This window comes from Papaver somniferum, chromosome 1 (assembly GCF_003573695.1).
Source record: "Papaver somniferum cultivar HN1 chromosome 1, ASM357369v1, whole genome shotgun sequence".
Classification (NCBI taxonomy): domain Eukaryota; kingdom Viridiplantae; phylum Streptophyta; class Magnoliopsida; order Ranunculales; family Papaveraceae; genus Papaver; species Papaver somniferum.
Genome location: NC_039358.1, coordinates 205847099 through 205859112, shown reverse-complemented (window position 1 = coordinate 205859112; position 12014 = coordinate 205847099). Strand labels below are relative to the sequence as shown.

Genomic DNA, 12014 nt, shown 5'->3' with positions numbered 1-12014 from the left:
CAATGTTGATGTATTTTTCATGCATTCTTGATCAGGACTCGGCCATGTATTGGGTCAGTACATAAGTCATTGCAAAACATATGCTAGCATCCTTTATCCATTTCGTTCACGTGGTAACATGCACTACTTCTGCTTATGTCAAGGGTACAACAAGTAGCCATATGTCATCCTTGTTGTTCATCACTCCTGTGATGCAAGTGGATTTATGAAAGCTTCCCGCCTTGCAATTTGGCGAATTTTCTTCCATGGACATGCTCAATTTGCAATCGGTGCATGCCAACGACACCCCGAATGCAAATTGGGCATCCAATAAATAGATTCATTAGGTTGTATGAACATCAACAGATGCATGATATATTTGTCGTATACCTCAACAAGTAGTATGAACATGCAGTAAATTGATTACCCCATTGTTGTCGAGGTGTAGGGTTTTTTCATTGAATCAATTGCAGCCTGATAACATTGTGACTTTGCTTAAGAGACCTGCAATTGATTAGGAAAAGGGGTTGGTTAAAAGTGTGGGTGTGAATGTAAGGGTGGAAAAAGAAGTCTTTGATTTTATTTCTAAGAATTGCGATGGACTGACCTGCAACTGTTGCTAGCTGCAGGACGGGCCAAGGGAAATGAAGAAAAGGCTGCCAAGGGTGGAGAACACGATAATGAAACATCTGTTGTTGTTATAGATGGGGAAAATCAGGTTGGCTCAAATTCAAAATCTGATGGGGCTATTGTCTCTGTATGCTGAAGAAGCTTTTCAGTGTAAACACATTGCTTATGACAAGGCTGGGGAAGAGCACTATAATCTTATCAGTGCACTTCACAAATCGATGAGAGGGAGTGACGCCAGTGCAGCAATTTACTGGTTAGCTAGAATGTTACAAGGAGGTGAAGAACCTCTCTATATTGCTCAACGACTCATTTGGTTTGCTTGTGAAGATGTTGGATTTGCAGACACAACCACATTCAATCAGTCTGTTGCTTGTTACCAAGCTTGCCATTTCATTGGAATGCAGGAACGGAACGTGATCCTTGCACAATGTGTTGCTTACTTGGCTTTGGCTCCTAAATCTGTTGCTGTTTACCAAGCTATAGGAGCTGCACAGAACATGGTTAAAGAATCAGCAGGGCAGAATGAGGGAGTGCCTCTTCATTTGAGAAATGCACCAACTAAGCTAATGAAGGAGATTGGGTATGGTAAGGGTTATATGTACACACCCAATGACCCATTATCTTCCTCATTGCAGACTTGCTTGCCATCATCATTACAAGGTTATACATTTCTCAACTGGCCAGGCCAGAATCCTAAGTCCAACAAATGAAGAGCATGTCATATCTCTGTAAGAGCCTTCCTTTTTGTCTTTTCTGGGTATCAATTAGCTAGATCTGTTCCGGGTGTTTCCTATTTTAGCTGTCTTACTGTAGAGGAAACACATCTTTTTGTACATATATTACCACCTACTTTTTCTTTCGAATTTGCAATGCCAAATACAGGTAGTAGAATTTTATTATCACTTACCCCCTGTTGTTTCACACTTAATATCAGCTGTTGTTTTTCCCTATTAAAGTAAATTACTGCGATGAGATGTCCTTCGATTCATTTCGCTTTGTGCTGTCTATGTTCACACCTATTGCAGTCCCTTCAATTTTGGCTTTTTTTTATCTATCTTTCTTCCGTGTGTTATGATTTTATATGTACATCTAGCACAATCTCTTTTAGTTGGCTTGGTGACATCTCTGAACTCATTGTTATATAACATTGTGCACTAACGACTGGTATCTTATGATTTTTCATTCTGTTTGATTTGTAAGGGCTGGTAAATGGTACTTTAGAATTTCATCACCATTTCAAAAATTATCTGAAAGCCTTGAAGTCTAAGATATCCACTTAAAATCCGTCTAGCTTACACTTAGAGAGTAAATGATATGACGAATAATTCTGCTATTTTTACTTCTCGATTGCACTACCTACTGTATATATAGGAAGGATTACGATTTTACAACTACTAAAGCTTAATGAGATTCAGTGAGCTGAGATGATTTCAGAGATACAGAAATTTTAACTGCTCAATAAATGACCTTATGCTATCATAATTTTTGGTTGTGGGTTTCGAATTGTGATTCTTGCTGTTATTGTCGTTGTTACTACTACTAAATGGAGCCCACTGAAAAATAGACAGATCAACCTTAAATTCCATTTCGGTAGCTTTATCATGGGGATTAACTTAGCTTTGAAGATCCCCTACTTATTCATCATCCATCACTTTGTTTTATGTTTTGATATGACCCCTCCATCAAACCTATTGACCATGACCACCTCCCCACCTTGCTGTGACTCTGAAAATTCTGCAGTTTGTAAACTGTAAGGAAGGAAAGTGTATTTCTTCACTTGCAAGGGTCATTCATTCAAATGAGTGAAAGGAGGAAAACTATGATTTATACAATAAAGAACAGAAAAGAAAAAGTAAGAAAGAGACAGTTCTCCTTCCTTCCTTCCTATCTTCTTTTTCTTTTTGTCTTTTGTTGATTTTTATGTTAGAAAAGGATCAGGGGGGGGACAAATTACAAGAAGAGATCAAAATGGAAAGACAGGAGGGGGTCCAAATGCAGAAGGGAGAAGACGACGGCGAAGAAGAATAAAGCACCCAAAGCAGCTAAAAGTATGCATATTTTCATCTTCTGCTTCCAATTCGCTCGTCAGATAACTTAATTCACTTGGATTATTCATGTTTAAGCTCTAATTACTTAAGGAAAGACATTGCTAATTGATGGATTTTGATGGTAGGATTATCAAGAAGAAGAGGCAGTGTTATTTGATCATATTGGAGTGAACAGTGGATAGATTATGAAGAGATCTTCGTCATGCAAAATCTACCATCGACCTGCAGGAACTTTAACACCCTTAATGGAAGACCCAAATCTTGATTCCCTTTTGGGTGCTGATAGCGATCACCATCGTAATGTACAAGTAACACTACTACGAGCAAGAGCAGGAAAATCCAATTATAGTAAGAATAGAAAGAAGCTAATTGGTGCTTGGAAATCTTTTGCTGTGTGCACTGCTGCATCCAAGTTTAGACCAGATTTGGTCAAGGTTTTGCTTGGTGTTTTGGGATGTCCTCTTGCTCCAGTTCCCCTGTTACCTGACCATTCTTCACCGCCATCAACTCACTGCCATCCTCTTCCTGATCTTCGTGGAATCTCAATCGTAAGACTCCTCAAATTCACTCTTTTAACTAGTAGGAAAAGCCACATCTCGTCTTTGATACCCGTTTTTTTTGGTGTACTCTGTTTTATAGTTATAACTTATAAGCAAGGAACTAATGAGTTGAAAATACAATTTTTCCAGGGAGCTTCGTCAGCTTATTATATCATACACCAATACTTGGCAGCAACTGGGTGCTTAAAACACGATAAGATTTCTACGAACATGTATGCAACAGGTACTGTCAAGATGGTATGTCATGAGACAGAGATTGGGATAGATAAGGGGAGGAGGTCAAGGAGTAGAATTGGAGCTCGTGTTAATGGTTGCTTTGTTATATGGCAAATGAATCCTGGAATGTGGTCTATGGAGCTGGTGATCCAAGGAGGTAATAAAGTCGTCGCCGGAAGTAATGGGAAGATTGTGTGGAGAAACACACCTTGGCTTGGTACGCATGCTGCAAAAGGTCCCCCTCGTCCACTACGCCGCATTATTCAGGTAACATTTGTAATCACATACTTGATTCAAACTTTCCTCATGTTCAGGTTCTTCAGAAGTGTGCTCCTCAGTAAATTTGAACATTGATGCTTGTATCATGTATATGAACTCGATTGGGATCATATGTAGCATTATCGATATATTCTTACAGTTGTTACTTAATCCCTGCAGGGTTTAGATCCAAAAAGCACAGCAAATCTATTCTCCAAAGCAGAGTGCTTAGGTGAAAAGCGTGTAGGGAATGAGGATTGCTTCATACTAAAAGTGACATCAGATCGAGACGATGTAATGGAGAGAAGCAACGGTGGTAAAGGTGAAGTAATAAGACATGTATTATATGGTTACTTTAGTCAGAAGAGTGGGCTACTGATACACATGGAGGATTCACATCTCACTAAAGTACTATCAGTAAAGACCCCAGTGGGGAATACTGATTATGATGCTGATAATGACGATGCAGAGGGAATAATATATTGGGAGACAACAGTTGGGACAAGTATGAGAGATTATAGAGATGTTGATGGTCTCTTAATTGCTCACCAGGGAACATCTGTTGCTACACTGTTTCGGTTCGGAGAGTCGTCATCAACAATGATCAGAAACAGCAGGACTAGAATGGAAGAAGTTTGGAAGATTGACGACATCATGTTCAATGTGCCTGGGCTTTCCCTTGATTACTTCATTCCTCCATCCGACATTCGTGATGCCGCCAATCTTCCTAATTAGCCAACTGCTATGATACACTAGTAGTTATAGTTTACTTTGTCTTCTTATCTGAACATTCTGATGTTGCAAACAAAATGTACAAAACATAAACATAAATGAATATGTAAAATTATATAAGAATAATATAGAGATCTGAACAAGAAAAGCTAGATCTTTGGTCCTAAGGAAAATTACAGTTTCACTGAACTAATGGCTCACAACAATGGTTGTTACCTGATACTATACTGGGAATATGTTGTAAAGGATTTCTTAAGGAAAGAATTGTTAACCGTAGTGTGAATCATTGATAAATGTCAAAGTTCGCTTCCCTCTTCCGTTTCATCATCATTGTTGCCGCAGTTATGGTAATCACGATCTTCTCCTGTTGGATCCTCCATATGAGCGATTCCCATGAAGGAATCATCTTGTTGGGAATTACCTCCTACAGATAGCAAACAGGGGGCAGATGATGAGGCGGTTGATGTACCAAATGACTGGTGCTGTTGTTGTTGCAGTCTAAAATCATCATCCCATATGAAAGCGGGTTGATTGCTGCTACTACCGCTCCTGTAATTCTTTCCTAGGCGACTAACGTCAATCTCACTGAGAGATGGTGATCTCCCAATCATTTGTTGTTTCATCGTCTGATCCCCACCAACATTGTCATCCAGTGCTATTTGTTGATGGTCTCCTACTGTTGATTGAGCGCCAGATCCGTAAATGTGTAGGTCCTGAAGGCTAGGAAAACTTGTAGAATTGGCAAAACCCGCGCCTTTGCTGCTCATCATGGCAGTCCTTGTTCCAGCAGCCATATGATGAAGTGCATTGCTATTAAGCGCGGGTGAGGCTGAGGCGGATGAGACGTTCTCGTGAGCGCCACCAATAAGTGTTTGGCAAGCTTTTTCCAATATAGTCTGCATATACTTCCCTTGAGCTTCAATCCTGAGCTGAAGGTGTCTTTGTACCACTAGTTGTTCATGCAATCGCCTCTTTACTTCCATTTGCATCCTGAGTCCCTCGTTCATCATGTGCATGTTCCTGTATTATATATAACATCAATCAATGCGTGTACATATAAATTAAGATTAAGGGTTCGAGATTGAGTGAGTCATCTACATACTCGTTCATGTTGCTTCGATTACCCATTATCCCTGAGGAACCGGCACCCGAATTTCTTTGCATATCTTAAACGATCAAATGAATGATACATGAGGTTCGGAATAATTCATCAAATTGTAATTAATATCCAGAAAAGTGAAAATTGGGTTACCTCTTGGATCAAAATCCTTGACCGAGTTATGAAGATCATGAAAATCCTTATGTGGCTGCTTGCCAAGTCGGAATTTCTGTACACATCACATGCATGTGTTAGAGAGAGATAACAACTATATATCTCGGCCAAGTCTAAATCAGTAGTGTGTACCTGAAGATGGCTCTTGAGATGGTATAGGGTTAGACCCTTGACGCCCATCACTCTCATTATTGTTTTGGGAGTAGCTTCTACATACACATAGAATGGTTATTAGCTCGCTAGACATATTACCACAAATTAAAGAGAGAGTTCCCTTAATGATCACTGAGTTTGATCGATCTAGCTAGCTTAATTAGTTTAACTACTAAACAAGATGTAGATGTATACATACTGTCTGGTCCTCCGAGTTGAGCAACGGCATCGACGAAACGATCATGAAGCTCAGGCGTCCATCGAAGCCTTGGCTTTGGGTCCGTCGTCAAGACAAGCCCTGAATTAGACGACTGATCTTGCTGAAGATGACTATTGTTGTTCATTCTGCCTCTCTGAGTCTGATCAGCTCGCTTTAGTTATTACTCTGCAGGGATCATTCTCTAGGTATATATGACCGGACCTCTCTCTTGATGTCTTTATCTTTTTTTGGACAAAAGGAGACGAGTGGATCAGTCGTCGTCGATGTTAATACGCATAGATGGTGGCGGTGGCTTAAGTAATTAGCTGGCTATAGGCTACACTTTTTCTAATACTCTTTCTGAAGTAATGACTTGAGATTTGATTGGAGCTTAATTATATCCATGATACACACAGCAAAATCAAGCTTTTCATTCATTGATTATAAGATGAGTCATAGATGATACAGTATAAATAAGTAAATATAATATGTGCATTAGCTTTGGCTTTTGTGGGATTGAAGCTTGTCGTTGTTTTTTCTTTTTCTTTTTCTCTTTATTTTTATTTATCTATGGGTTTCACATGCAATTCCGCTGCATGACATGATCCCATCATCATCATTAACAAATGAGATTTTTATTTATTAAAGCAGCCATAGCATCTATCTCTTTTCTCTTTATTATCTGCTGCTATTAACATATACCTAATCCAAATCTCCACTTTATCACCAATTAACGATGCATGGTCATCATCAATTACTGAATGATGCTCCTAACAAAAAAGCCATGAATCTAGAAACGGAATGAAAATCCAGTGACAAATAGACTAGTATATGTAGGTTCATTAGCAGATCAAATGATGATCCGTCTAGCTAGTACTTTTGGAGTTATGTAAGTAATTAGTTTACAACCTAGCTAATTTATCCGCCCAAGTTGCATGCATTTATCATCATTATATTATCAAAAGGAAAACAAACAACATCAGACAATGTATTTAGATAAGCAAAAAATTGGAGAGCATAAATGCCTTTCTTCTGCCACAATCAACCTCTCCTCTTATAGCTCGACCGAATTAACAAGATTCGGTCATCTTTTTGCATACATCTTCCTGCCACGTACTAATTTTTATTATTAAAGAACAAACAAACAAGAAAGAAATATTTTTAGATTTCATTGACATGGATTTATATCGGTACAAAAAAAAAAAAAAAACTTGATAAAAGTGAACAATTCCGTGGTGATGGCCGATTGACAGTCAGTATTACTAATGACCGAATCAGGCATCATGAAATTCGCTCTCGCAGTACAAACTCAATCTAATAAATGTTAAGCAAAATTGCTGATTGAGATTCTATCAGATCGATCTTTATAGATGTAACACCGTGAGACGCTTCCCATGACCATGAGCATGTAAAATGATATACTAGAATTTTACGTATACAAAAGAATAAAAAATGTCAGGAAGTACATAGCCTTAGAACCATAACAATTCCGCGACTCAAAATTAAAGCAACAATATAGTTATATCTTGATTAATTCTTCCAATTCAAAAACGTACATTTCAAATCTGGTATTGCTATGAGCATTGAAGAGATGTGAACAGTACAAAATATTTGTATTAACGAGTGTCATCTTTCGGACGTCTTTTTCCTATGCCTATGCAACAAACTTTCGAAGATTGCGCTCTTGGAGATGTTCCAACAAATTGGATAAGATAGGATATTCCAGATAAAATTTTCACCCCCTTGGAAAGTTCGTTCTATCTCTATATCTGAACACATCCTTTATGTCACCTCTCGTAAGTTTTTCCACTCCAAACCACTTATAAAGACGTCCCATGGACAATGTGCCACCTTACAATGTAATAAGGGGAACTTAGGCGCAGGCCAAAAAACAAAAAATTCTTACCGCCAGGCCCACAATTAATTTCTGATACAGTCGCACCCATAATTATTTAAAAATATTTAAAACGTACTGAAAGACTCTATTACCCTTCATCGTTTTTGGGCATAATTTTTTTTCTTCTCCGTCAGTTTCTTTCCCTATTCCTCCATTAATCTCTGTAACGGATCTGCAAAGATTTTTTCTCCATCATTTAAAGAAATAAATCATTTAAAATCGATGATTCAAAGAAGTAAATCATTTTTGACTAAACCCTAGAATACATTTCAACAAAAATGGATGAAACAGACGAAGAAGAAAAAATCAAGTAGAAGAAACAGAAAAAAAGTTATGCAGCTCAATTTTCCCTTATATTGTCTTATGCACTAAACAAAATGATGCAGAAGACATTGTCACTTATTGTTTTAATGCATAACATCTTATGCAGATCCAACATTGACAGCATGACAAGTTATGCATTGTTTAGGTTATCTGCATAAGTAGTTATGCATATAAAAAGGTTTTTACGCCTTCCCTGCGTCACTTATTGTTTTAATGCATAACATCTTATGCAGATCCAACATTGAAAACATGACAAGTTATGCATTGTTTAGGTTATCTGCATAAGTAGTTCTGCATATAAAAAAGTTTTTACGCCTTCCCTGCGTCACTTATTGTTTTAATGCATAACATCTTATGCAGATCCAACATTGACAGCATGACCTGTTATGCATTGTTTAGGTTATCTGCATAAGTAGTTATGCATATAAAAAAAAATTTATGCCTTCCCTGCGTCACTTATTGTTTAACTGCATAACATCTTATGCAGATCCAACATTGACAGCATGACCTGTTATGCATTGTTTAGGTTATCTGCATAAGTAGTTTTGCATATAAATTTTTTTTTACGCCTTCCCTGCGTCACTTATTGTTTAACTGCATAACATCTTATGCAGATCCAACATTGACAGCATGACCTGTTATGCATTGTTTAGGTTATCTGCATAAGTAGTTATGCATATAAAAAGGTTTTTACGCCTTCCCTGCGTCACTTATTGTTTTAATGCATAACATCTTATGCAGATCCAACATTGACAGCATGACCTGTTATGCATTGTTTAGGTTATCTGCATAAGTAGTTATGCATATAAATTTTTTTTTACGCCTTCCCTGCGTCACTTATTGTTTAACTGCATAACATCTTATGCAGATCCAACATTGACAGCATGACCTGTTATGCATTGTTTAGGTTATCTGCATAAGTAGTTATGCATATAAAAAGGTATTTACGCCTTCCCTGCGTCACTTATTGTTTTAATGCATAACATCTTATGCAGATCCAACATTGACAGCATGACATGTTATGTATTGTTTAGGTTATCTGCATAAGTAGTTATGCATATAAAAAAAAATTTACGCTTTCCCTGCGTCACTTATTGTTTAACTGCATAACATCTTATGCAGATCCAACATTGACAGCATGACCTGTTATGCATTGTTTAGGTTATCTGCATAAGTAGTTATGCATATAAAATTTTTTTTACGCCTTCCCTGCGTCACTTATTGTTTAACTGCATAACATCTTATGCAGATCCAACATTGACAGCATGACCTGTTATGCATTGTTTAGGTTATCTGCGTAAGTAGTTATGCGTATAAATTTTTTTTTACGCCTTCCCTGCGTCACTTATTGTTTAATTGCATAACATCTTATGCAGATCCAACATTGACAGCATGACAAGTTATGCATTGTTTAGGTTATCTGCATAAGTAGTTATGCATATAAAAAGGTTTTTACGCCTTCCCTGCGTCACTTATTGTTTTAATGCATAACATCTTATGCAGATCCAACATTGACAGCATGACCTGTTATGCATTGTTTAGGTTATCTGCATAAGTAGTTATGCATATAAAAGGTTTTTTACGCCTTCAATGCGTCACTTATTATTTAACTGCATAACATCTTATGCAGATCCAAAATTAACTGAATGACATGTTATGCATTGTTTAGGTTATCTGCATAAGTAGTTATGCGTATAAAAATTTATGCATTTGCTGATGATTGTTATTAAATCATGTTGCAGTTTCAAGAGAACTTTAGAGATGAATACAGTGCAATGGAGTTGGAACTCTGTGAACCAAGAGAACCAAGAAAAAGGTCAGCTATATTGGAACTCGTTGCAATGAATCTAATCATAAAACATTATGCATAACATCTTTAATTCAAATCTAATCATAAATTTCCGATTGAGATCAAAAACATGGAGACAAATAAGGTATGAAAATTTCCAATTCAATTGATATCAAAATACTGCAACACACTTCTTACCCTTTTCAACTTCAATTTTAATTTATTTTTACTTCTCGAATAATCAAAGACAACAGAAACCCAAAATCCCCAGATTTAAACCGCAGATTTTGAAACAGAAACCCTAGTTTTATTGAGAAGATTATTCAGAAAAGGATTTGGGAAAAGATTTGACAAAGAGAAAAATCCAAATGTTAAAAACGAAGAATCAGAGTTCACCATTGTTTTCTTCTCGCTTCTCTCTGTTCGTCGCTCGAAGAAAAGGGTAGTTTGGCCTTTTAAAAACTGAGAAGCAGAATTTCATAAATTATGGGTCTGCTACGAATTTTTGACGGGAAAATGGGTGCGCGCCTGAACTTTTCTGTCAGTGGGTTTGACAGTGGAAAAATCTGGGAGAATGGGTCTCCCCGTAGTTTTCACATGTAATAATAACAAGTGATTCATGCCTTATGGTCTCTAACTTTTTTATTGCATGTTATTTGTACCCTAATATTTTGTACCAAAAATGGGCCTACTAAAGCCCTGTAAGCACTACATATGCTGGCCCAAATACGAGGACCTATAGACAATAGCAAAGCGCCATGGGCTACAAGACTGTCAGACGCCAGGTCAGCAACAACGATTTCTACGTCAAGCATGCCACATCAGCAAATGTGTAGTCAGCAGTGAGAAGGCAGCATATTCTGGAACGTCGTCGGCATATCCAGTTACTGTTATAACTAGGAGTGTACAACGGACAGACGGTTGCGGATTAGGGATCATCCGCGTCCAATCCGTAAAAGTTGCGGATTTGAAAAATCCAACCGTCTCCGGCCCAATCACCCGCGGATTAGCGGGTGATGCGGACCGGATACGGATTAACCGCGAATTTAGAATAGAATAACCAATTAAGTTGATGCAATCTTAAAACAAATTTTTCTTTGCTTCAAAGCCAGACACTTACTTAATTACCACTTATCATATGTCTCCAGCACCATACTCCAGTGTTTTGAGAGTGGATATATGTACCTTAGCTAGCTACAGCTGTTGGTTTAACTTATTCAGTAAACACGGTCAGTAATACACAAAAAGAAAACCCAAACTACTTGGTCATAAAACAGAAATGTTCGTAATTCATCTCTTAGTTACTTGGTTATAAAACTCAGACTATCTTGATGTGAACCCCATTGTTGACACAATTGATCAACATTTCCAAATTGTTCAACATTCAATTTCCTCTACGGTACGGGTGAATCCGCGGATTGCAAAGTCCAACCGCAACCAAACCGTGTAAACATGCGAATTTGAGAATCCACCCGTGTCCGGCCCATAGTCCTTGCGGATTGGGTTTTACCCGCAATTTTGCGGACGGATACGGATGAAATCCGCGGTTCCGGTTTTTATGCACACCCCTAGTTATAACGCCGTCAGAATATTCTGGAAAAGCGTCAGCATATTCCATCACTGTTTTAACGTGTCGACATATTCCATTTCCCCTATAACACCATCAGAATATTTCGTTAAAGATGTAACGCCATCAGCATCTTCTCAGACGGCGTCAACATATGTCGTTTCCATTGTAACGCCGTCAACATATTTCGTTGTCCATAACGCCATTAGTATAGTCCGTTATTGCATCAGCATGCCGTCAGTAACGGCCAACTCCGACGGCCAACACCGGCGACTGAATCTGGCATCTGGACCATAATCCATCTGGCTTCGGATGTTTCCACCCCACTTGCACTCCACTCTGGATATTTCCACCACCACCGAGCCACCAAGCCAAGTCGTTAGCTAGTT

General features: G+C 38.1%; 2 protein-coding genes and 1 pseudogene across 3 annotated transcripts; 2 read left to right on the top strand and 1 right to left on the bottom strand.

Annotated features, from left to right (window-relative positions):
- Positions 1–2: 2 nt before the first annotated feature.
- Positions 3–1319, top strand: LOC113358913 (annotated as a pseudogene).
- A 1249-nt stretch (positions 1320–2568) lies between these two features.
- On the top strand, positions 2569–4596 carry LOC113313731. 2 transcript variants are annotated; one of them, XM_026562534.1, is made up of 4 exons: positions 2569–2657; positions 2783–3205; positions 3347–3700; positions 3872–4596. In XM_026562534.1, exons 2-4 carry the CDS (start codon positions 2843–2845, stop codon positions 4424–4426), a joined length of 1272 nt encoding a protein of 423 aa, XP_026418319.1. In that variant the 5' UTR covers positions 2569–2657; positions 2783–2842; the 3' UTR covers positions 4427–4596. The 2 variants fall into 2 exon arrangements, with proteins under 2 accessions (XP_026418319.1, XP_026418314.1); XM_026562529.1 differs by having other exon boundaries at positions 2569–3205.
- Positions 4523–6474, bottom strand: LOC113313746 (myb family transcription factor APL-like). The gene is made up of 5 exons (XM_026562542.1): positions 6049–6474; positions 5829–5905; positions 5676–5751; positions 5526–5589; positions 4523–5443 (listed from the first exon to the last, which is right to left on the bottom strand). Exons 1-5 carry the CDS (start codon positions 6191–6193, stop codon positions 4720–4722), a joined length of 1086 nt encoding a protein of 361 aa, XP_026418327.1. The 5' UTR covers positions 6194–6474; the 3' UTR covers positions 4523–4719.
- Positions 6475–12014: the final 5540 nt, after the last annotated feature.